This window comes from Athalia rosae, chromosome 2 (assembly GCF_917208135.1).
Source record: "Athalia rosae chromosome 2, iyAthRosa1.1, whole genome shotgun sequence".
NCBI classification, from domain to species: domain Eukaryota; kingdom Metazoa; phylum Arthropoda; class Insecta; order Hymenoptera; family Athaliidae; genus Athalia; species Athalia rosae.
This window is the reverse complement of record NC_064027.1, coordinates 10977353-11004673: the sequence shown is the minus strand read 5'-3', so window position 1 is coordinate 11004673 and position 27321 is coordinate 10977353. Positions and strand designations below refer to the sequence as shown.

The 27321-nt window shown below is 40.8% G+C and overlaps 2 protein-coding genes across 2 annotated transcripts in view; both read left to right on the top strand.

Moving 5' to 3' along the window:
• LOC105685112 (TWiK family of potassium channels protein 18-like) overlaps window positions 1-27321 on the top strand; it is a 186595-nt gene that overhangs the window by 50592 nt on the left and 108682 nt on the right. The window lies entirely within an intron of this gene.
• Window positions 22302-23833, top strand: LOC105683267 (thymidylate synthase). The gene is made up of 4 exons (XM_012395752.3): window positions 22302-22650; window positions 22728-22991; window positions 23103-23365; window positions 23449-23833. The coding sequence occupies exons 1-4, from the start codon at window positions 22446-22448 to the stop codon at window positions 23656-23658; spliced, it is 942 nt and encodes a 313-aa protein (XP_012251175.2). The 5' UTR covers window positions 22302-22445; the 3' UTR covers window positions 23659-23833.

Genomic DNA, 27321 nt, shown 5'->3' with positions numbered 1-27321 from the left:
ATCCGTGTAAGGGTTGAGTCTTAACTACCCCGTGGCCGTTCTTGCTACGGAATTTCTTGTTTATGTTTTCACCGAAGACGAGATTAGACGAGCGAGTTCAAGCGACACGCGCGCCTCTTCCTCATCTACATAGATAACAAGAAAAAGGATGTTTAAACGTGATGAACAAATATGGTGAAATTTCACTCGCCTCCCTAGCTGCAGAACTCTAATGCTTTTCTTCTTCTTCGATGCAGTAGTGCTCTTTCGGACGAAATAAACCCATCGCTTGTCGAGCGCATGTAATTAATTTATTTTGCATGGAAGGCGAACCCTCTGAAACAACTACGCGGGGTGGGTCAAAGCAAAACAGCGCAGCTTTTATCTTGGATCCATGGTAAGGGATTCGTTTTTCAAAAATTCGAATTGCTGTCATTCGTCGCCGGGATCACCGGGATGTTTCGGTTTCACTCCGTAGTGCGAACCGTACGAATTCCACGCGTGATTTTATTTGCACGAACATACCATGAATTTACCTAAGACCGCAGGTTTGCGTCGCGTTTGTCACAACGGGTGACACGAACATACAATTAAGAGTGTATTCTCGTTCGGATCTCATTTCTTCCTACCATATCAAAAGTAACTGAGGTCATTTTAACGAACATTCCAGAGGTAATTAAGTGTCTTGTAGCGGCATTGCCCTTTCCGTGGTATAGGTAGACGTGAAGCAGCTCGCACGCTCGTGTATACCGACGTGCAATCTACGGGTTATCAGCAACATGTGTTTTACACGAAGACCACGGCAATTTCCTTGCACGTTGGCGATGGGGAGTCTACCGTTACACACCACCAAAAGCTTCCCAATTATACCCACTTCAGCCATGCGGATTGATTCGTCCTTGATGGAAGCTGTAATGAGTGCCACCCAGCTGGTACGACAAACGTTTAATTGCTCCGACAGTCGGTACCTATATATCGCGTTTGCCCGCACTCGGTCTCGGTCTCGGTAATTAATGGACCCCTAGATCGGACAAAACTCACACCTAGTGGCTTCAAAGGCTGCTGAAGCTTAGCGCGGACATGAGAAGATCAAAAATATTCGAATAATAGTTCCGGAAGTGGTTGGGGAATGCGAGTAGATACACGACGATTGTCCCTGAACGTAACCGTGTGGGTTTTGTCGCGGATGAACTTTTTATAATTGAGGGCGGCGTGGTCGGAGCTTGAGGTGTTTTTGTTCAATGTCTGCGTTAATTCACGTGAAATACAGCAAACGAGGAGTTCGGGCTGACGGATTGCGTGATAATAATGAATTAACCCCATTTGTAATTTAATGCGTGGTTCGCTCAACGTGCAACGGGAACGCGTCGTGTTATTGTACGAAAGGTTGTCACGCGCGTTCAGACGTACGGCGTCTCTTGTAGGGGTGCTGTCTAACTCTTGCGTGCGCTAGAAATTATGTCTTAGCTATACGCAGTGAAAGCGAAGTTGAAGTATTGTTGTAATGTCAACTCCCCTGCTTCGCGAGGCCAAGGGATGTACAATTAAAAGTTAACGTCTTGACAAAATGGAGAAAAGAGCGAGGAACAAACACCGTACACGAGCAATACTGCGCGAAGGGAAGCCGTTCACCGACAGCTTTGTGGCAATACGTTAATTTTCATTCATAGGTCTGAGTAAGTTTCACGGTAAATCAGCTGTGTAAAAGACCACGGAAAACCCCGAGCCGGATACAATTTTGAGCGGACAAAAATTTTTACCACCAGAGCAAGGCAGTTCAGGTCACCAAACCGCGTATGATGAGTATGGAGGAGCGACTTTTTCAGATTTGAAGAATTTGGCTCTCACAAGCTCATCGACATACCGTCTTTTCTAACCTACAATCAATCAGTTGAGAAATAATGAGACGAACTCCTCTCCGCAATAAAAAATTTGGCGTTGGGCAACCGCACCCATGTCTCTCGCTCAAAGTCATATTCAAAAAGGGCAAAGGGGTAGGTTTTGCCCCGTCTTTGTGAATTTCCCTCCGCATGGAGTTTTGTTATACAACGATGCGAGTCGCTCCTGCGAAGCTACAATTCTACCTCACTCAGCCCAGGGACCAGGAACCACCCCTCGAGCACCCCTCGCGTACGCTCACGAAAGGCAGCTATTTTTCAAATTCCAACATTCACGCCAACGCTGTTGCTCGACAGAAAAGGGTTTTTCAACGCGGAGCCATTCATCAGTCAAGTAAACATCTTCAGCGCCCTCACCAACCGTTGCTGAAAACAGTGGAGTCGAATTTCAACCGTGACTATCACGTCTACATTGATACGTAACCATGGAATTGCCTTTCTTTCTCTCAATCATCGAGGATGTCGAAGGGTGGTTATAATTTGCAATGTAATTATTTGTAGCGGTACCGTTGGTTCCGCACGACCTCTAACTTTACCGCCAAGAGTCCTCGAATCAAGTTATAACTTTAGCACGGTATAGCCTCATTAAAAATCAAACACACTCGTGCTTTTGCCACTTCAATCATGAAACATGGATAAAAGTCCGGGGCGTCTTATCTCATAGCGACGACTCACCGCAAAAAGTGACTTCGGTAGAACGATTCTATTTTTCATAGCCATGAGTGACTGGTTCGTCTGGAATTGTTTCCTCAACAATATCGAACATAAAGTTCGCATTTGTTCAACAGACAATCCCGCACGAATTTTCTCGGTGGCCTGAAAAGTTGTGACGCGACTCGCGCATGGTGGTAAAATAAAAAGTCCGACAACCGTCCCTTTGAGCCCTCTCAACGACTTGAAAACGCAGCCGTCTGAATCTGAAACAGTTCGTGTCGGTTATATTCGCACGAAATGGACTACTATTTATTTCGTACATTGGTGCACGAGCAAAACCATTTCATCAGAATGCATCAGTTCCATGAAAAACTAGACTCCAGCTTTCACCGCCTCGAACTGAAACCTATTCAGAAGCATCTGCCACACGGCTGAGAAATATGAGACTTCCATGTGCCGAAAAACAATCATTATGTTCATTATGATTATCTTTCGTTGCTGTTATTGCATAAATATCAATTCAGGTCCATCCGATCGGCTTATGACATCAGGATATTCGATGCAACAACGAAGTATCTGGCGTAACGTGAAAGAGTTTCACCATTGACGAATGAAATTCACCAACGAAGTGAATCCAGATAGAGCTTTCTTCGTGTTTTATCTCCCTCAAAAAATTCTGAAAACGCATCTGCATACATAAAAACATTATGTAAGTAGGACTCGTTGATGGCGCCGCGTTCTATTTCACGTCCAGTTCTGCCGCACACGCAATCCTTACAGAATATTAATTAGGGAAGGCAAGCCCAGAATAATTAACTGCACTGGATAATCTCTTATTAACGTGGTGAGCTCATGCAACAACGTTGTAGATATAAACCGGGCCGGCTATTCGGCGTCCATTTGCCAGTCGCGTTTCTGTTATACTCTCAAATACGCGTTTGGGGTCATAAGTGGACGCTAGCTGTACGCTGTATACGCATGTGTACAATGTACATGGTATATATGTACACGTGAGGGGTGAAATTCTCATACGACGAGTGTGACGAATTACTTTCCTGCGAGTACAATTTCAGAATTTTCAACCACCGTATACCCCGACTCACGCACCACGACTATCGGCCATTTCCCCAAGGAATTTCATCGCAGTTTCCACAGAATAAATGGACGTTCGTTGATCTGACGTTGATCTTTTGAGGGGATAAATTGAAGAGAAAGGGTCGAATGATTAGATGATTAAATAAGCGGGATTATAGCGCAACTTGGTCGGGTAGAAAAAAAGGAGGAAAAGAAAAATTAATTCGCGTGTAATCGAGCGCGGAGTTACGCGAGACTTGTTGAAACTGGAGTGGGGTATTAATATCTCTCGAAATTCCAGAAAGTCCGTTGAAATTTAAGAGAAGTCTTTTTCCGTGTGTTGGTGATCGGTTATATGTATGTATATATATACGAAAATCCGAACGAAATTGCCGTAGAACGAGGCACGGATGAAGCGGATGTATTCTTTAAGGTTTGGAGTTTTCTCTCCAAGTATTTTTAATCAATAAATTGCTCCGTCGACTTTCCTGGAGTTCTCCGAGTCTCAAAGGATACCAAGAGAATAGCTGAATCGTGATCCATCATTCGGGACGAAGATTGCATATTATCGTTTTTTCCTTTCATCATCTTTATATATCAAGTTCTTTATTGTAATGCATAACAGCCCTCCGTGAATTCGGACGAAAGATATCACCTGTTAATTATAGCATCCAAGGTCTCAGTGAACGATGGTTGAGGTGGACAAATATGACGAAACCATGAAAAAATATCAATCTCCAACTCGCGCATCGTATGTCGATGAAAATCATTTCTTACACGTCCACTTATCTTTCTATGAAATATGTAACGTGCCATTGTTTACGGTTTAGACTTGCACCTGGAAATGAAGGAGTTACAATTATCCCTGAACACTCCCTCGCCAGAGTGTATAGAGTTGAAAGTTGTAAGCTCGAGCTCTGCAGAGCTTGCATCCGATGCAGGCTCAACTTTTTCTCGCCACTTCCGGGGTAAAAGCGTGGACATAACCAGGCCGGTATAATTTCAAAATTGTACTTCCCTCGCATATAATGTGGTCCTAAAACTAACTTCTCTTTGTGCTTCGAGGTTAATATCCTAGTTTCTGAATGACTCGAGGTAGAGTGCAGGGCACTTTTTCAAATTAGCAGTTTTTTGTTCGTTATTGAGAACGTCGAAATTCCGACCTACATCTACCGCTTTGGTTATTTCGCAGGCTTTGCCGTCGTTGCTGTTACCTTATTGTCATAATCGAACTTGTGGGAATTCGTACATTTCTATGCCCCCGTAATTCGTACTTTTCTAAAATGTATGTTTTATCCATTCAAATGTAACGTACACTCGGCGAGGTCGACGGTGACGCTTCGTCGGGAATACGTACTGAACTGTGTACGAAAATGAGTTACTTCGGTCAGATGTGGATAAATTCAATGAACGGTGATGCAGAGAAACATGAATGTCAAATAAATGGAATTCATCCCTTGTATTGGTTGAATAGCACGGAGTGCGGTGAGTCGAGGAAATGCAGGGTCGTCGGAATCGACCCTTTCGCAACTCGTTTCCTCACCTTTGGAGTAGTTCTCCAATATTTGTTCATTTCCGTGTCACGCACCTACAGAAACGCGCCAACGAGTGCGGTGCGGTGATTGTTGAAAGATGGGGTGCTTTTTACGCCCCGCAATCGCGCCGCCAAAATGATTAAACTCGAGCGCTTTGTGGGGCGAAATTTCCGTTTTGCTGTGGAAATCTTATCGCAGGTCCATAACGGATTCAGATGTGCTCGCAAAGTTTGTTTTCTAATCCGGGAAGGTCTCAACGATGGATAGACACTCCGAGGGATAAGAATTTACGTCACCCCAGCAGAATAAGTGCAGTTTCATACCTTTCAAATTTTTCGTTTCAATCGAATCAAAAACAGAAAAGCGCAGATTTTAACGGTATTTTTGTATTTTCTCACCACTTTTTTCCATGACTTTATTTCATGCTATCAATTTTACACCTCTACAACTCATTTTTTTCCCTCAACATGTTTTCCAACCGGTTTATCGTACCTCAACATTGCAATCGTTGCTACTGATTGGATCGAATTTCTATTCACACTGTTCATTCTAACCAGAAAATTGATGGCGAAATCAACTCGAAATTCAACATTAAATAACATCGCAATGCCGACTTCGCAATTCGCACGAAACAAGCCAGCATAATACATGTATTTCATGCAGAGCTACATGCTTTTGTCACCTGTACATTTGCAGATTATATGTCGTTGCGATACATCTAATTTACAACACCATTATTCACATAACTGCGATAACCTCTGTTATTATTAGTCGAGTGATCAAATTTCGTGGCTGAATTATTGAATGGAAGCGGTACATCTTTGATAACATTGTCATTGTGTGGTATTATTCGTTTTGAATCATGAAGCGAATGACCACTTCTTTTCGTTCTAGACTCTGATTTATTATATCAATAGAGTCATGTTTTTCGTGAAAAAAAAAAAAAAAAAACACATACAGATCGCTGCGAATAGTTATACAACAATTTGCACTGAGTGCATGAGTTACGGAATAGAAGTTGAGAATCGTTTCGACGTCGAATAGTATGAATGCCTCTGTGGTATATATGAGCAACGTAAAACTGAATTGTTAGTATACGAAGCATTCAATTCTGAAAATGGACGATATTAATGAACGTGTCACACAATATGACAATCAAAATATTAATACACCGAATTCAACCGCAGGCACGGTTAATACACGTTGAGCCACTGCTTAATCGAGGATTTAATTCGAACACCTAGCCGCGTACTAGCTGTATCAAACTATTCTAGACCATTTGCACGCAAAGATTGGTAGAATTCGTTGAAATGGTAGTCGGTTTACGGTTGTCGCTAAACGTTCAACGCAGGTCAAGCGGTTTTTTTTTTTATCTTGGTCGAATACGCGACTAAATCAGAATGAAGATAATTTAATCTGGGGTTGATGGTTTTATAATATCGTATAAAAGACTCTAAAACAAAAACATGGCGATGAGAGCTAGTAAGACCAGCTTAAAGGGTGAATTTTGTAATTATACTTGGTGTTAACAGTTATTATGGTACGAACTTCTCTTTAATTACCTAATAACATCTTCATCAAGAGCAGCGCGGGGTGTTACAATTTAGTTTCATCACAATTGAACAGACACGGCGACTATGACGTACTATGGGATGTTACCCAGTGAAGGCTGAAGCGATCAAATCACAATCTTTTTTTTTTCGCTTGTAAAGATTGGGTTAGGTATTGAAAAATTCACCCTTCTCTCTATCTAACTCACTCTGCAAATAAAAATATGCGAGAAATATGTACACCTATTTCTGGAGGATTAAAACTCAAATTCACAAGACAAAAATATATCGAATATACTCTCGTAGGCCTGAGTAGACGACAACTTTTCAGTTTGCCCACAAATGAAATAATTAGGTTATGATAATTTTCTCTGTATGTACATCCCTAACGCAAACTCGTCATCGAAACCGGATCCTCTTTTTCCACGATAATTGCGTTATTTGTTCCGAAGAGATGAGGAACAGGATCCTCCCCCGTGTAGATGCGTCTTTTGCCTTCTGTTTTCAGAAAACTTATTTCTTTGATTCACGGAGTGCTTGAAATTATAATACCTACCCTTGGAAGAGGGGAGTACGCCCCTTGATCGATACCATGAGACTTTTGTCTAAAATTTGCTTTAACACTTTTTGTCGGAATCGGATACTCTGTGTTATCACAGAGGTACGTTTTATTGTACAGTCCACCATTTCAAGTTCGCTTTGTCGAGTCCGCCATTTTGTGTCCGCCATTTCAAGTTCGCTTTGTCGAGTCCGCCATTTTGTGTCCGCCATTTCAAGTTCGCTTTGTCGAGTCCGCCATTTTGTGTCCGCCATTTTGAATCGTGGATTTGCAATCGGCATCCATGCAAACTATTTATGTCAGATTGCACCGATAGCACGTGAATATAATACGGATCATGTGTAAAACGTGGTTATAGTTGGATAACTAAATATTAGAGTGCAAAATAAAGTATTTCGCGTTAGCATACGCATGTAGAAATGTTATCTTTTTCTACGCCTTGTATACCCACTACCTTATGTACCTTCAATGAGTAACTAATTGATGTTGAAGTCACTTACGACCACAACTAAAACTTCTGTCATAATACCGAGGGCAATGTGATGCGAAAAAATCGAAAAGTAACTCATAAATATCAGCTGATGTCGCACGACGCTCGAAAAAAAAGTTCGGATTATTTAAATTTTTTCATCTTCGACGTAGCACAAATGTAGGTGTATATGCATACATACGTATTGTATATGCAGCGCATAAGAGTCGAAACTATGAGCGAAGTAAACTTTCCAGCGTCTCTTCCAATGTATTCGCAACTTTTCTGTAGGAAATAACGAGAGTTTTTCTAAATTTGTGTTCAAGTAATAACTATCCCTTCTGTGCTGAGAATGTTTTCAAAAATCTGCAATCTAGAAAAACCTAAAATACCTGTCTTTCGGGAGCTGTTATTACCGCAGTATTCAAAAATATCGTAAGCAACGACACTCCGACACTCCGGAAGGGAGTTAGTCTTTCATTTGCGCATAATTATGTCGCGTTATTTTCATTCGTATTCTATGGCGTTTGTCGACCCCGGAATGAAATCGACTCGCGGCGAACGAGGGGGAAAAGGTGAAAACCCTCAGGGGTATTTTCGCCCATCCAACTAATGACTGTCTTTTTCCCAGGCACGCTTTTTTACGCGGGTTTCGATTCCTCTGCTCGTCTCTTAGTATACCTTCAAAGGTTTTATCTTGTTGTTTGATCCATGTAATTTTCTCGCCTTTTTTTCTGCTCGTACCGGTTCTTTCGGCAACTTAACTCGCAACGCGCAAGTGAAAGGTGGTCTTTTTCTCCTGCACAATTCTCAATCCTAGAGTCGAAAAATAATCAGATTACATTTTGTAAACCTAGGAATGATTAGATTGTTGCACAAAAATGAAACAGAATGAGAAGCATATTGGGAACCACACAGAGTTATAACAAAGTCAGCGCTCAGCTTCCGCCGGGCTGGGCCAGGCCCAACGTTGTAATCGAAAATGAGAAATACACAATTTCCGAAGGGTTAATTGTACGTAGGTAACATCCTCCCGAATAATTCATCTCCCTTTTTACATCGCTGCACAATTCTATATTTGCTCAGATGTCCATGAAAAGTCTGAAGAATAAATTAATTCCATCGCGTTACGCAATACTTAACCAACGGTAAAGAAGCTATTTAGCTTTCTATAAATTCTGATAATGGAAGACTACCATTTCTGCGTAGTTTATAAACGGACATTGACCCTCCGAGCTCCACCAGGGTCGCCGCTGATCCCACGTTGTTACAAAAGTGGAATTTCTCGGATGGCAAAGGCTCGACAGCCGGCGCAACTATGCTGAAAATTAGTAAGAAGGGAAGGTGTACAGTACACCGCGCAGGTAATACGATGTAGTTGGTTCGCTTCTAACTTTAGAGTTGGATGCATTCGAAACGTTTAACGAGTCACTCGTGACCCTTTAAGTTCCGAATAACTTGTAAAACGGATACAACGTGGAGGTGATAAATTTTCGGTGAAGATTACGCTTCAAAAAGTTTTCTATTCTCGGTGTTAACAGAAAACCACATCGAAAGCTATCCGTTTCGTGGAGAAGCAGGGCTTGCATCGTTTGCAGGACGCCGGATCGATATTGACCGGAGCTATGAGCGAATAAACCTCCACGTTAATGAACCCAAATCTTACAATTAGTCGTGAGTAATTGGGCGGTTTGAACAAGGTCTAGAGAATAAGATATCCATACGCTCGAATGTGCGATGATGGCGGATGGGCACGAGGGAATACCAGACGAACAGTACAGATTTCCAGGGAGAATCGCTGATACGCGATGAAACATGGCGAGTGAAACCAATGAACGTGGCAATGAATCACAAATCATGTTTCATCGTACGTTCGGTGATGTGTAAATTCATAATTATCTGTAGGAAATGAGCTGCGACGCGATGCCGAGAACGAACGGAAATAACCGAAACTGTAAATCCGGTAAAGTGGGAAACAAAAAAAGAGGGAAAAATGGAAAAGCTTATACTAGGGCGTGATTGGGAGCGTGATTTATAATGCTCGCGCAACCCAGGGAAGCGAAACGCGTTAATAGGAATTTGTAATTCGTATAAATCGCTGAAAAATTTATGAGTCCGGGGTTAAAATTCATCAAAGTAGAGTTTATACAGCTTGTGTAGGATAAAAAGATCTCAGAAAAACAGAAAACTTCGGCTCACGTCTGGCGTTATCCTACACCTGCCATACTATGTATAATAGATTAGGTACGAAGGGCAGAGAAAAACGAAAAATTATTGGCACATCGGGTAAACTATAATTTTTGTATCGGAAAGTCATCCGAATTTCAATTTTTAGTAATTTTTTTTTGTAGCTACCACGTTCGAGCCACTCGACTGGTTTTATCAAATCCAAATCCATTTGATCAGTCCTGCCGAAGCTCGTTGTACATCGATTTGACAAAAATTCAACTCAACTACGAGTACCGAATTTGGGAAAGTAGGAAAATATAAAACTCGAATACCTTCTGAAATCGTTTGATCACCTTCACGGACATTCGAAAATAATTTGTTCATGCACCGAGTCTAGCAGTGTCGACCCCGACGATAACGCTGAAGAGAGCCGCATTAATTTTAAGGGTCGCAGCGGTAATTTGGCGTTGCGCACGTCTAAGCGAGAGGCGAGCACACGCCTGAGGTGAGAGGCTTATGTCGTTATGAATGGAAATTACATTACAGCCACGGCTACTGGGTTATTTAGTGTCACGTGGACCCAAACTTTAATTGGTACGTATCTATATCCGCACCAACTTAATTGGAGAGTAAACACGTTTTGTACGTATTGAAAAACCCGATCAAATTTTAGCCGCTTCCCGACGTTCTGACCTCGCAGAGCAACGCGATATCAGCTCAATTCTTCACACTGAACTCCACGAATTCAAGGTCCGTCGAAAAAGCTCACTCCTGGTCCCTTCCCCTTTTCCTGTTTTTCCTACATCCCTCCGCTCCGTCACGGTATTTCCTTTTCGAGGGTGAAACCATCGCGTTATTAATTTACGAGCGCCACGTAATTACTGACGGCTTATGCCGCCAGAGTCCCGTGGTCGCTAATAATTCATATGTTACAAACCCGACGGTACCTACCTCCCGGAATTATAACGTGCATACACATATTTATATCTCTATAGTTGCATGAAATACATATAGAAGCAGGATGTCAATAAAGCATATGCGCGATCGTTTCACCTGTTAATTTTAGAGCTCAAGAACACCCAAGGTTTATGAAAATTTGCAGCTTTTAAAATTGGTCTTGAACTGGGAATTTGAGGCCAACAATTTTTAGCGACCAAAAAAATTCTATTACTCAAAACGCACAATAGCCTCGAAGGGACTGTAGATTAGGATGAGTTGAAAAAAAATTTTTTTTTTCATTTTCTTAGCATGGGGGCAGAATTTATACCTTATGAAAAAAAAAAGAAATTTTCAAATGTGGAAAAAAATTTTTACTTGATATTTTGAGGTAGCCCACTCGTTTTTAAATAAATAATTAATCAAGTGGGGTACTTCCAGCAAAAAGAATTCTTCCACCTAATGATTACTCGATCGATTGCATGAGTAGATGATTCTAGCTTTCAGATATCGATTCCTGAGCTGATTATCCGTGAGATTACCCTTCGGAAGACAAAAAAAAATCGATTTTTGGGACACAAGTGAAGTAGTTTGAAAATTGATTGTATTACACTTTTCTCACGTATTTTGACCTCAGGAATCCGAATCTGAAAGAAAAATTGATCTATCTCTAAAATTGACCGAGTTATCGCCATTTTTCAGCTTTTTGGGGTCAAAAATAAAAAATTGATGTTTTAGTCTGTATTAATGTAATCTGAGCTCAGAAATCCGAATCCGAAAAAAAAATCAATCTATCTGCAAAAATGACCGAGTTATCCCCGTTTTTCCTCGATTTTTGGCATAAATTTGAGGATATCTCGAAGGGAAAAAATCGTAGCTCAATTTGGACGGCGGATTCGTGTTCCTGAGGTCAAAATACATAAAAAAAAAGTGCAATACGATCAATTTTTAAAAATAAAAATTTTCGGCCAAAATTTGAAAAAATCGTAAGGGGTACCCCTTGGAAAAATCTCAAATTTTGACCAAAAATTTTTATTTTTAAAAATTGATCGTATTGCACTTTTCTTACGTATTTTGACCTCAGGAACACGAATCCGCCGTCCAAATTGAGCTACGATTTTTTCCCTTCGAGATATCCTCAAATTTATGCCAAAAATCGCGGAAAAACGGGGATAACTCGGTCATTTTTGCAGATAGATTGATTTCTCTTTCGGATTCGGATTTCTGAGCTCAGATTACATTAATATAGACTAAAACATCAATTTTTTATTTTTGACCCCAAAAAGCTGAAAATTGGCGATAACTCGTTCAATTTTAAAGAAAGATCAATTTTTCTTCCAGATTCGGATTGCTGAGAGCAAAATACTTGAGAAAAGCATTTTAACCCTGATTAAAAAAATGATTAATTTTTTGCTCAAAAATCGAATTTTGTTTTTTGGCTTTTCAAGAGTAATCTCACATATAATCAGATCAAGAATCCAAATCTGAAAGCCAAAATCATCTACTCATGCAATCGATTGAGTAATCATTAGGTGGAAAAATTTTTTTTGCTGGAAGTACCCAACTTGATTAATTATTCATTCAAAGAACGAGTGGGCTACTTCAAAACATCAAGTAAAAATTTTTTTCCTTCATAAGGTACAAATTCTGCCTCCATGCTAAAAATATAGAAAACAAAAAAATCTTCAACCCACCCCACTGTAGATCGTGATCGTGAATGATTCCAGCTACTATTTTCCAGTTTTTGCTGATGTCTCAATTTTTTCGTTGGGCCGAAAGGCTCTCTTTGAGATCTTTTTTCTCTCGATGTGTAAAGTTATTCGAGCCGCAATAAAAAAAATTGTTATCGCTTCGGAACAAGGTCAAGGTGAATTTCGCAGGGGCATGTTCTATAAATTTTCACCGATCTCGAAGTAGAGATTTATTCAGCAAAGCAACGTCACATAATTTGTCAATACTTTGTACACAGTACATGCATATCATATGCGTTTCATATCGGAGTGGTTATACGAAAATATCGTAGCTCAACCAGCCACAAGAAAGATCCGTATAACGTACAACGTGATAAGGTTATGAGAGAGAAAACTGATCTACGCGGGGAGAAATTTTACGGGCGTAAGATCGCCGAACTTCAACCCCTGCACGGGATGTCGGAAGGAAGTATTTTTATTTATCGACGTTAGAACGGCGCGCTTGACATTATTATGCCGTGAAACTTGGCCCACACGGATTACCCGACGAGTTCCATAAAGAGTCTTCGCGAATGCACATCAACTTCTAAGTGATTGGGAGGTACGAGTATTCCCCGATCTACAAAGACTTGCATTTTGCTCCGGATTTCTACTAAGCTATTTTTCCCCCTTTTCACTCGTTTCAATAAGAAAGCAATTCCATCGTAACGGTAAGAAAATTTTAATAATTAGACATTCTGGTCAAAAATTGTATACGGCAAACCTAGATATTGAGGTACGGGAGAATTGTTTCGAAGTCGAGTTCTTTCAGATTACTTCGGGGCCTAGCAAAGTATTTCTATAATTTGTTCTAACTTGAGAGCTGAATCTTGCCGGATAGTTTCAGATACGGTATAGACAGAGTGAAAGTTGATTCCACTCGAACTGTTTCGTATTATACGAATATACCCATGCATTTCGAGCGTAAGGATGCTCGTATACTTTTTGGATAAAAGGAGCCCCAGCTCTATCGGTAAATACACAAAATCCCTTGATATCGTTTCGGCTTCTCTTCGGTCAGCTGACTAGTCTGCAGAAACAAAGCGAGAGATGTGCCGTGAAGTTGATCCGCCAAAGCATTGCATAAGATATCCGTTCTTCGAGGAATTCAATTTTTCTTTCTCCGCACGTTGAGTGCCTGTCTCGAGATTCATGCTCGAAAAGCACTATGGGATCATTGATGATATTTTCGGATCGGCCATTCCGACGGGGTTGGTTGAGCCTCGTGCTCCGAGCAATTTATGACGTTCGAGACCACCGATAAAAGAATACCGAGTCTTACGCAGAAATGGACAAAGCTGCCGGAATTTTATTTGATCTTTCGTGAAAACGGGTCGGAGGCTAATGTGCAACATTTTTCCACTCGATCCGATGAAATTTATCGGTGAAAACACCTCCCTTATTGGGAGATCCTCCGCTCCAGCGACTTACCTAATTCGAAACGCCAGTTAATTGCCGTGCATCAAATATTCAAGCGCCGCGCTTGCACAGGTGATGAAATACCGCGGTTTGATACACTTGCAAATTCAAGGTAAAACTTCACTTCCGGTTTGAAGTTACATTCGCCAGTCGCTCAGTCGTATGAAAAATACTTCGATACGGTAATGAACGTTTCGGAAGGGATTTCAACCTTCAAGTAATGTTGTATACGTATCTGAAGCAATATCGGTTAAAGCCGATCATATTTTCTGTCACGATAAAAGTGGGGTATTCGGAGACAGGAAGTTCCCGAAGTAGAGGACTGTCACTTTTTTTCTGGAGATCACGTCCGATCTGAACCACCACAGGGACTTCTCCGTCCTCGATGTCGGACGTGCGGGCCAGAGTTCGTTGCCGACCACTTCGATCCAATTTCTACTCTCATATCCGCCACTTCTTTTGTTAGGCCTTCTCCATTATCCGCGGTCGTGTAACTAATTGTCGTAATCGTGTGAGTCCCAACGTGATAACCACACGGTCCTTTTCGAGCACATTGGGGGTTGCGACTCAATCATCTTTCGTTCTTTCATAGCGTTTGCAATGAACGATGAACGTTTGCCCGTGTGTAGGAATAAAGGTAGCCAGGAAGTTCGGGTTCGCAAAAGACTGAGCTCCTAGCTGGTACGTTTCATGTAAAATAGTAGGGAGCAGTCGGCTCCCTAATCTTGCGTTAAACCTGTCCCGATCCCGTAGTTAAGCCGAGGACTTGAAGGTAAGTAGTTGCGGGCATACACAGCGCCGGAGAATATCTCGTCGGAGCTTTCCAAGCTCTCGTGGCGTTATCAGTGTCTGCTTCTGTCGGCGAGGCGCGTAGCCGCGACGATAAGCTAAGTGAAACTTCGTATGCACTTCTCGTCCTCGCCGGCTATGGTGGCTGCTTCCAGTCTTTCTCTTGAAATTCTCGCGGTATCTGCGGGAGTTACATTACGGAACCGGATAAAAGAGAAAAAAAGGCTCACATCGCCGCCGCGAAGTTTCCGGAATACATTTAATCGCGATGAGATGAACATTTTCACTATCTTCGTTTCGCTTTCGATGCATGTGCACGACGATGATAACCTGTTTTCTCGACTTTTCCGTCGTCAAGTCCGGCGAAATTTCTCATCGATTCCAAGTACGATCGACGTCTTTCTTTCGTAAAAGTTGATTAGAAAATACGCAAATGAAATAGCGCAGACTGTGGCGATGAAAGCTACCTGACGAATCTTCGAGGCATTTTTTATTCATTCATCCGAAATCGAATGGCGACAGGTGGCGAAAGAGAAAAATAATGTTCACCACTTGTGCCTCAAACGTAGACCATCGCGACTGATGGTTAGAAAAACTTTGATAACCAATCGACTCAATTCCACGCCAGGCGATTAGTTATCGCGATCCGACAATTGTTAGAAATTTCATTTACTCCGACGCGATATATAATAAGCATATATATGAGTGGGCTCCAGCGCCCTTGTCCGTTAAAATACATCAAGGGATAATGAAAGCGAAAGGGAAAAGATGTACGCCGCCCTCAGTTTCCAAGGCCCCTTCTGGCTTCTTACCTTAATGATTACAGAATTTAATTGCTCCTTTGTGAGGTTAGTGCTATACATATACCATGTAATATACATAAGTATGCGTACAGTACAGCATAGTTGTGCGATATTATCGTTTTGAATTTCTATTCCATGTAAAATTCAAACGCTTCTGATGACACGAATTCATTCTTGCCTCAAATATATTTTTAAGAGGATCCCGCCCGAGACAGTGTCATCGAAATCCATACCGTATTCGAGAACGGTGCTATAAAGCCTGTTTTCAAAAGCTTTCTCAGATAAGCCAAAAAAGAGTGCACTCTATCATCTCGGATATACTTTACCCAACAATAATTATAATTCATAGCCCCTGTTATGACCATAAGCTCGGCCCGAAATCCAGGCACTTACGCTGCCACCGCCTGCAGGTGGAGATCTACGGTCATACATATATTCATAGATCCGAATGATTACCGACAACATCACCGCGGAAGAGAATTTTCAGGTAATTGAGATCGGCCTTGGAATGTTTTTTGGTGCCGCAAAGAGACCTGGATTCAATTTTGCACACTGGGATCTATACAAACATGTTTGAACGATCACTTTGTTAGTGACAGGTAAACACACGTATACCTATACACGTATTCCTTCACGCAACGCAAACGTCAAAATCTAGCCCGAAAGTACGTGAGGATAGTCTGCGTTGAACTAACAAGTAACAAGTTATCGCGTATACTGATCATGGTTAGAATGGGTAAAGTTACGGGATCAAGTTTAGGGAGCCTATGCCGTCAAACTATATCGACTGATAATGTTGCCTGTAACATTTTGCTCGTCTTAAGTTACATTGTATACACAAGCATGAATATGTATGTGATTTACGGTGGACGTGAGGTACCGACTTTGGAGTTCCGGGTCAATTGGGTGTTTTCTGTTATCGAGATTTACGGCAGAAAAGTATCCGCGGTGTAGCTGAGTACAGAAATACGTCATTCGATTTGCAAATTTCCTTTTTCTCCGAGCCGAAATGTTAATGGTCCACTTCCAATCGAGTCATCTGATTTAACTCGAGCAAATTCTTTGTGATTCATTTCATCATTGGTCGAATTGGACACCGATATGCCCAAAATGACAAATATTCGATACACTGTTTCGACAGATTTCGGTGATTTCATCTCGAGTCACGTGAATTTTCGTTTGTTCAATGTACAAATTGCAACGATAACTTTCTTGTCACGGGTACTCGGAGTCAACGAGATAAAAAATATTTTCTTTATGAAGGTGGTGAAAACTATTCTCGCTCGAGATGCTTGTTGCATCTCGTTGTGGCTGTGCAATAATGCAATATGCATACTAATACAATTATCCGAGATGAATTTATGAAAATTTCCGAGAACACGACACGTACAGTTGAACGAGCAAAACGTTGCGAAGTTTTTCTTCCAGAAAAGAGTGGGAGGAAGGTGAAACGCGTTCATTTCAACGTAAGAGGTTTCTGGGAGATTTTTAATTTTGCGCTAATGGAAGCGATGGGGCATAAGAAGGAGAATAACAGGGGCGAGCCGAGGGTGACGCGGTAGAGGAAGCGCTTCCGCCCATTCAGTCAGCCGTTGGAAAGTGGCAGAGAGTGGAATTGTAGAGAGAATGAGCTTCTGCAGGAATGTCGATAATTAACGTCTTTTAATTGGCATGATGCTTCAGTCTTTTCTCCCTCATGCTTCACCCACGCCACTCTTAATTCCCCCGTACTCGTCACTCGCCCGCCGTACCAACCGTCCTACCTCATCCGATTCTTTTTTTTCCCCTCGCCTTTATTTCCCCCGCGCTCGCGGAGTAACTTTGAATCAGTTTTGTTTGTTCTTTCGCGCTACGTTATATGGAACGAGACTCCGAATCTTTTTATCCCGACCACGTTGCGAGCTTTTTTTGAACCTCAAATAAGACTCCCGAAAGCCTCATCGGGGTAGCAATTCCTGGAATCTTAACCAGCGATCTCGACGATCCATTCGCATCGGCCTTTGCCCTTCACGTATCGATATCTCTGTAAAACGCCCGATAACTCATGAAAATTTGACGCGTAGTGTGAAAATAATGGAGTGCCAGACATTTTCTTTGAAATTTTACTACTGGGAGAAATATTATCTAGTCCTCGCACCATTAATTATTATACAGAAGCGGGAAGATATGTAATCCTATTCTGATTTACTGCCTAACCGTTATAACAATTTATATTCTAGTAATGGATTATCTTTGTCTTCATTGTTTGATATATTCTCACTGGGTTATTTTACGTTTCACTTACACGGACGACTAATCCCATGGCAGGAGAAAAATAAAGCCCGCATTTTCTTTTGCGTGGTACATTATATCTCGCTCACGTGTCTCTGCGAACAAATTTTTCCACATTATTCGGGTAGCATGTGCGCCGACTGAAATTTTCGTTACTTTCATTTCATTTCTTCGGTCTGAAATTTCGTGCTTTTCCGCCTAATTTTTTTCTATATTCTTGTTGTTAGCGTCAATCGATAGCCATTGGAACGGAAACGTAATTCAAATTCCCAGCGACCAAGTTGTTCGGAAACATTTAATCGAGCTAATTAAATCTTTCGAAGAAGGAACACCCCCGGGAACAGCTGAAATTGTAAACAACCGAAGTTTAGCGTCCCGCGCGTCTTTTTTCCGAGTTGTCCTTAAAAATTTCGCTTTCCCAGAAAGTTAACTAACCGGAAAAATCACTTCGCCACGGACACCGAGAGAACAAGAAAATCACAATAAACCAGAATAGAAAAATGGAAAAATTGGCGACCCGCCCAACTCGTCTAACTTGTATTATTATCTCGCGTTTCAAAAATGGAGCGGAACGAGATCAAGTCGACTTCACTCTTCGCGCCGTCGACCTGTCAACCGTTATTTCTTCGCGTGTAAATGCTCGACGGACACCTGCAATATGCACGGAGGTACAGCGGGATGATGTCACATCACCCAAGATGCGGATCTCCATGGTATATGGAAAGAAAGTTTTCTCCACTGACCACTTTACATTGTTAATGAGGACATAGATATCGGACTGGCTTCTACTGCTCATGTTTTATTTGCACATCAACCCTCTCTCCTTTCCGATTTCACCGTAACACCCAGTTCCCTTCATTTCCTCGTTTCCCTTCCACATTCTCGTTCTCTCCATTTTCTCTACTTTCTTTCTCACGTTCTCATTTCCTACTTCTTTCCTTTCGCCGTCTGCTCCGCGGGTCGGTCTCTGGGGTTCCCGTAGGACGGCTCAGGGCTAATAATTTAGCGATATTTCTTCGGTTCCCCCAAGAGAGACCACTACCAAATATTGTGCCTTTGTAGCAGGCGGCCAGTTTATGTCTATATGAAAGCTTTCAGGAAAAATGATTGTCCGTCGTATTCCCTGAATTTTCGTACACTGAAATCCGTATTATCTGTGTTTTCAAACCGTCTGTAGATGAAAGCATCTTTCACTTCTTCCTCCCGTTTTCGGGGGTATCCGTTTTTCGCACCGGGTGTATCTACGGAATGAAAGTGCGTGGTGTATCCTCCAATCGCCAAATTTCGACAATCCATATCTCTCAATCGGTAAACGAAAATTCTTCAAAAAAAAAAAAAAAGCGAATTAGTTTTATTATGGTTACATGTCGGATTCGCAAAATGCCCGTACACAATTTAACGAAAATGATATCACGCACGCAATTTGCGTACATTATGTAACGCGTTACCATATTTTCTTTTAATCCTCTTCTCGGGTTGGTTATATAATATATAGTCGTAATTACGTGTTTCGGGTTACGTATGTAGAGACATTCTTATAAAATATTCGCCTGCCTGTTACACGCCGACATTCAAGGAGATTACGCAGTTCCTAAGTAGCTTAGAGGTGAATCTCAAGATGAATCTACAGGCCACACGGCATGTTGTTAATAACAAAGTTAACATGCTATATACTTGCACCCGACTTCACCGCGTGCAAACCCGAATCTTCGTTGATCCTGTGATGTAATTATTTTCGTAAAAGTAAAGCCTCCTCGAAATCATCAACGCATAACTTTTGATTCTGTTTGCCGCCGTCGACGTGATGGCAAACATGCTTTCCAAATATTAAAGCAAATGGCTGGTTCTCACGAAAATGCGAAAAACGACCTTGCTAATAGAAATGATATAAGTTGACGGAATCGCCGATATCATCCACTCTAAAGTATGTAGTACATAACGGAATCATCCTAACTGACCAAGAGTCCTCCACATTTCCAAGATTCAATCAAAAATAGGGTAAATTTTAAAGAGGAAATTGCGAAATCAAATATGACTAACAAATTATAAGCAAAGTAGTTAAAACTCTATAGACGGCACATAAGTAGCTATATAGTTGAGTTCATAAGTTTTCGATGAAAAATACTAACAATAAGTTTACAACGCACAGTCGATCAGGGATGAAAATTAGTATAGGCACGATGCTTACAATTCCCTGTGAGTCAACCAGGTGTGCATTATACAAGTCACTTTTAAATCTGCCTATCATACACCTGTTTTATCGTTGCATGATTTCAACCGAATTTTCCGCCACGCTACGTCCGAAAAATAAGAAAATTAGGGAGGTCTGTTGCCTACGCGAGTATCGCAGAAAAAATACTGAAAAAAAAAGACATGAACCCAGGAAGAATCAGGAATGTTAAAATTTCTCGGCAAAATGCAGGTTGAAATTTTTTTTTGTGAATATAAATGTGAGTGTGCGGAAAAATGAATTCGAAAGCATGACGAGGGTCGGTCGGGGGATAGGGTCACCCAAGTACCACCATTGTTGCGAATGTAGGTCACTTTCCGTAGCGTTGCAGCTATAAAAAACCTGCCGCACTAATATTGTGTCAACAGAAAACGGTGCGCAGTTACAAAAATCTGCTTTTAAATCATCCGACTCTAGACGGAATGAATGACGATTAACTTTGACAGCGATTTTTCCGACGATTTAGCAAAATGTTTGATACTTTTTTTGAAAAGCTTAATGAGTCGATCAAGAAAGCGCAGTTTCCTACTGCAATAAAACGATGAAAGGAATCCGGGATAATAAATCAGCTGATTTTCAATTGTGGTACCTGCACAGTGCAGAATACCAACGGAAACGATTATTCAGCAACTGATAATTACCAACCGCACATTATCCGTAGATATACATATACTCGTTCGCTACGGGTAAAATTTTAGCGATGGTATTTGGTAAAATTTCAACATATGCTACGTGTGATGTGGATTCACGACACGCTTGAACTTTCCGGTAGAATGGAACCACACGAGCAGTTCAGGCCGAATCCCTGCGGTAGCGGTGCGGAGTTAATAACACGGAGTGCGCTTTCCTCATCTATATGAGGACCATACATATGTTTCTGTCATACCGCTAACTAGCTTCTCCGTTTTCTGGTCTTTGGTCCCAGATTTCGTTTCAACCTTGTTGTGACCCCTGAGAACCTCTCATTGAGTATCATATTCTTATGTTCATAAGGAATTCATTGAATACCATTTTTCTTGTTTCCTCTTCTGATCGGGCCGAGTCAATGAGTAACAGTTTCCGAAATCGTTATACCCGGGATTCTTGCCCGAAATTGTGCGTCATATTAGATTCTTCGCAAATCCAATTTCCATCTCAAATCTTACTGGGACACTTTCGACCCGTCAGAGCTCCGATACGCTCCATTGGGGTACAAATATGCATTTTAAAGATACGATTATAAGCATATTTTGAATCTCTCGAAATGCTGGCGTTGATTCAGATACAGGTGTGCACACAATGTGTGTTCACTTATGAAACATGACCAAATCTGTTAATTTTTTTCATGCTGCCAGGCAATTCAAACAACATGACTTTGGTAACAAGATTTTTCAGACAAATATCAAATAAAATATCACAAATTGTGCGGTGGTTTCTTACTTTATTCCTGTTTGTTTCGTAGGTTTCTTTTTTCCGCTAGTATCATTATATCTATGGTACTATAGAGGATATCTATGGTACTATACATGTCATGTCCGTACTCACTCTTCTGAACTGCTAAAGTAAAGATACTAATAAGGTATATTGGTATTCAAGTATTATATATCAGCGTGGTACTCATTTTGGGTATTTTTGATTTTTCTTTGGCGATAGTCCTAAATCGCTTCGAAATATTGGAAAAAAAATCCCACCAAACGGCAGCTCTTAATTTGATATAAATATTTCCTTGAATTTTCTTCTCCTTCAAATCAATGACTTGGCGCACATTTTGTAAAAAATGTAATTAGAAACATATCTTTTCGTTTATTGTATTTTCAAAATAGTCTATTTATTACATATTTGATTTTTTTATCGCATCAGAGAACTGTCTCTGTAATCCTTAACTATTTGTAATACATAATGAAGTTGCTTTTCATCCTTAGTGTATCGCTCACAATAATCTTGCACTAATTTAACTCTTCAATATTAAAATTAAGGGCTGCAATTTGGCAGGTATTTTTCTTATATATTTTGAACCGCTTTGGACTATCGCCAGAAAAATTTTGTATTAAAAAATTTGACCCATATGTAGATGTTTTTCATTCATCATATAAGTATATGGGTAAAATGTTTTGATACCTTCATACCATTGAGTAACCATACCGTTATACGAACGAAGGCAAATTGTATATCCCGCCACAGTTTCAAAATGTAGATGGCTGTTGTGTATGGCGTGCAGTTGGCGTGTGCAAGTCATGTCCACACTTCCTGTAAAGCGTTGCTTACCGTCGTTACCATAGTCACGAATGGTCTGGAACTAAACAAGCCACAATTTGGCGCGAAATTCCGTGGATACGTGTAGAATAGGTTATACACTGTGCTGGTGATACGGCTGTACTAAATTCAAGACTAGAATATCGTTATGGCCAACAACCACTGTGCTACAAACGGAGATCCCTCGAAATGTAATGGAGAAAATGATCTGGAGCAGCACCAGAGACATGAGGAATATCAGTATCTGGATTTAATACGAAGAATCATTTGTCAAGGCACAGAAAAAGGTGACCGCACTGGTGTTGGCACTCGTTCAATCTTTGGACCCCAAATGCGATTTAGTCTCAGAGATGGTAATACTCCACGATTCTGATATTAATTATACAAATATGACTGTATCAACCAATCCATAATCTCTAATGTATTGCAGGTGTCTTTCCATTATTGACTACAAAGACTGTGTTTTGGCGAGGTGTTGTCGAAGAACTTCTGTGGTTCATCAAAGGATCAACAGATGCCAGAGAATTAGCCAGCAGAGGTGTGAATATCTGGAACGCCAATAGTACTAGATCATTTTTGGATAAATGTGGTTTTATTGATCGAGACGAGGGTGACTTAGGTCCAGTCTATGGCTTTCAATGGAGACATTTTGGCGCACAGTACAAAGACATGTATACAGACTACACTGGGAAAGGTATAAATCCAGTTTTTGCCTTTTCAAATAAAATCAGTAAATCAGAATAATCATAGGAAATACACTACAATGTTATCAATGACCAAAATCTATAATTATCAACGAGTGCAGGTATTGACCAACTTATGGATGTTGTGAACAAATTGAAACATGCTCGCAATGATCGACGTATCATGATGTGTGCCTGGAATCCTGCTGATATTCCAAAGATGGCTCTACCACCCTGCCATTGCTTGGTGCAATTCTATGTAGCTAGTGGAGAGTTATCTTGTTTACTGTATCAACGAAGTGCAGACATGGGTCTTGGAGTGCCATTTAACATCGCCAGTTATGCCCTTCTCACGTATATGTTGGCACATGTCACAGGCTTGAAGGTCTGCCTAAAGTGGAATACAAAACTAATTTGGAATACCACCAAGCTTTTTTTTCTAAGTAATTTCACATTTTTTTCTTACAGCCTGGTGAATTCGTTCATACTATGGGGGACTGTCATGTCTACCTGAATCACATTGCTCCACTTCAAAAACAGATTGAACGTATACCGAAGCCATTTCCCAAATTGAATATTACCAGGCTAGTCCCAGATATCGATCAATTCAAGTCTGAGGATTTCGAGCTTATTGGATACGATCCACATCCGAAGATCCAAATGGATATGGCTGTGTGAAATGAAATGATCAGTCTATCAGTTTCGTCAAAATGAAGCTACGTCACGCCAAATATTTTTCCATTTATGCTTTTATTGTGTAGGTAGTAGTTTGTTATTGTGATAATTCATATTATATATTTTATAATTCTTCATGTATACTTTATATCCTATTAAAAATTATATATTCAATAAACTAATTCCTTAATATCTACTCGAAAATCATTGAAATATACCTACGTGTAAGCTTGGCGTGATCATAACTGTAACAGTTAGACACGACGTCACATGATTTAGGTTGGCGAAAAATATCCCTAGTGGAATTTACAGATCCCCACCTCGGCCGTCACGCTGCTCAGAGTTTCACTAGGGATATTTTGCACCAACCTAAATGATATCGCGTAGTGTCGAACTATTTCAGTTATGATCACGCCAAGCTTACATGCCTCTGTTAATATGGATATTTAGCGTATGTACATATAAAATGGATGTACGCTACTAGCGAGCGAGTCTACGTCATTGAAAAATTTGTAGATTTTTAATCGAATCAAATAATGTTGTTCGCATGTGAGAACAGTTGTCGGCTTTGAAGCTTTGAAGCAATAATTCATGTACTGTCTCCGTGTGCATCAGAAACGATTTAGATTGGCAAGATGTAAGCTATAAGCTTCAGCGAAGCTGTGTTCGTATGTGATTTCGATGTTATTTCGCAGCAGCGGTACTAGGGCCGCGATATGGTCCCTGAGATTGGCACTAAACCCGACTCGCCTTTTCGACGAAATGACACAGCGATGAAAAAGCAATAAATCCTAGACTACGAAGTGCAGACTGAAGCATACGCATTGTATACCCATAAATTATTAGCAACAAAAAGATGCCTAGTGTATAAAATCCCTCGAACTTAAGTTGCATACTCATCGCATCAGAAAACCTTTTATTTATGAATATTGTTATAATGCTGCGGCACATTTTCTAACTCTTTGAAAGAGCACCATATCTTTTACTCGTAAAAAGTTATACTCATTCCGCGCATTCCAAATTCTTAACGTGTAATCCCACCGCAGATATACCTAGCATAGTTTCTCCCGTGAAATTTCCTACTCATGACGATCCACTTTTCAGAAACTGCCGATGAATATTTTCCACCATGAGCATGTTTCGTTTCGGTTATAGTTTTGGTGGTTTACGGCAACGCGAGATGCTAGCATCGTTTTCTGTCTGGCGCTCGGCTTCGTAGACTCGATTATGGAATCCCGCTTTATCACGTTTACCCGAGGAAATGAAGAGCGAATGAAAAATTGGCGAGACCAGAAAATAGTCGGGAAAGTGGACTTTAAAGCAAAAGCTAGCGGAAACCAGGGAACTCAGCTCACTTTAGGGATCAGGTTGATTTTAGATTGATCGACGCCGGTATAGATTGAGGTTGTTTATAGTGTTCACTAGAGAATAACGCGACTATGTAGTGAACACGAAATTCAAAACTTGAGGTGAGCTTTTCCTCCGGCATTTTCTGTGTGATATTCATCCACGATGTTGTTCGACACGATTAATCATATTGCAGGATATGCTTTCGAAATTGCTGATCAAAAATTGCGTCCAAAAACAATATTTTCCTTCAGATCGATAAACCACGTACCCCATTCCCGTAAACATTAAGAATGTTATCCGAAAATTAACTTGACGAGTCTCTCATACTGTAGGTTTCAATGAAGAATATTATCTCTGGACGGAAAGCTCTCGGCGTAATGTATTCATCAATATGTAAACTACGAGGCGCGAACATTATTGAATTTTCTTCGCAACGTGAAAATTTCTATACCTGTACCCTTAAAGGTGAACCAATTATTTCTCTCATGCCTGCCCGCCCGTGTGGAGTCAGGAGTAATTTCTCTTTGATCGACAAGAACTTGCAGATACAGAGGAGCAACGATTTTGAAAAAGAGAAAAACGAAAAAGAATGGCAAAACGCGCAGATAGCAAAAATGCCTCCGGAAAATGGTTGGTCTCCGTTATTCAACGAAGGCCTCAATCAAGCCATGATTGAAGTGCACGATCATATATACGTTCTTCGATCGTTCAATATAGTTACGGAGTGGAAGGACGCAAAGTGTTCGGGAATCGGTGGATCGGATTTGAATGTGAGCAAAGGATTTCACCGCACTTCATAAACCACATCCAAGCCACGGCAATCTCGTGTGACATAATGGAGGATTGCTTAAGTTCGAACGCCTTTTTATGAGGCGCGCCAAAGGTGCTCTTTCTGGTGCATCTTTTGCATCTTGGCGCATGTTGTCTCGCCGCAATCATTTTCATTTTCATTACCGGCAAACGAGCCTATTTTTCCTAACGTCTGACGACTACGCTCGAAGTCTTTCATCTGTGGTTTGACCGCACTCAAAGTTGAACCGCTGCAACTGGTTGTTTGTTCATTCGTACGAACTACAGTGTTTCGTGACTGTTTTTCGTGTAACCACATCGCAGTGTGTGAAAAAAGTTTGAGCCTTTTTCACTCGAAGCGTATAGTGTGTATAGTTGAATAACTAGAAAGTTTTGTAGGTGCCGAGAGATTATGAATGCTTGCGTAATATTCCAAATGAAATCGGAAGGACGACTTTCGTTATAAGGGAATTAAAACTTTGATGATACCATTTGTTTTCCTACGCTGCGTTCTCTTTGCCGTGATAATACCGCTCACGCAGGAAAAATCCGAGTGAAACTAAAGAACATGATGGAGTGTCGAGTACCTAAGTACTGTGACAATACGTTAACGCGCAACCTGAAAAGTTCAAACACTTGAAAAGAAAAATATCATATCTGACAGAGTTGAGATAACGTCTGCACAAATGTTTGATCAGAAGAATTTCCAACGGTCTTTATCTTCATCAGCCCGGAATATGTCAATTCGCAGAATTATTGAATAACAACGAATGAGAAGATCAATTGAAATAGCGACGCACTCATATCTGACAGAGTTAAGAGTTACGAGTTAATATCGAGTGCGTATCCGAATATCGAATCTTGGCGAATTTTTCCTCTCCTTAGAATCTGGGTCTGAATTATGCGAAACGTATGTTTCCTTTCCAACCTGAACTGGTACGGCAATAATAATGTGGGCAGATTGGCGTCATACGCTGAACGTGCTCATGCAGTTATCTTTGTACTTTGTTAAATCCGAAGAGAAATGAATTTTGCGTTTCAGTGGCGATAAAAGTATTTCTCAATACACTCGGGAATTGTAACGTCACAGCATGTACACCGTTACAACGAATTGAAGTTACGACAAATTCATCTCCACTCCGAAGCTCTATCTGTCCGAATAAGAACTACGTCTCCACTACTCATTGTCAGCAATCACGTAACTTTTTAACAGCTCCAACGACGACTCTTCTCAAACAGATTTTAAATCAGGTCGTGAAAACCGTTCAAAGTAAAGTTTCAACAATAAAATTACGTACTACCACCATTAACTACCGTATACTTGTTAGGGTACTAAAATTAAGATTAAACGTGAATCTGGAGATTATAAAAGTTACACGCAATTTTTTCAAAGAGTTTCGAGTCCCTAGGACCCATTGTTTTTCTCCTTCTGAAATTTGAGTGTTTCCCAGTGAAAAATATTCCGGGCGTTCGCCTTACCAGTGGTCGCATCAGTGGCGTCGAGTCCAAAGGTACCGCTCTCCGGAG

Bases quoted from the DNA above. Each gene is read 5' to 3' on its own strand.
- LOC105683267 (XM_012395752.3), top strand. From the start codon at position 22,446: ATGGCCAACAACCACTGTGCTACAAACGGAGATCCCTCGAAATGTAAT. The intron at 22,651-22,727 runs GTAATACTCCAC...AATGTATTGCAG, and splicing joins GCGATTTAGTCTCAGAGATG to GTGTCTTTCCATTATTGACT. The intron at 22,992-23,102 runs GTATAAATCCAG...CAACGAGTGCAG, and splicing joins TACAGACTACACTGGGAAAG to GTATTGACCAACTTATGGAT.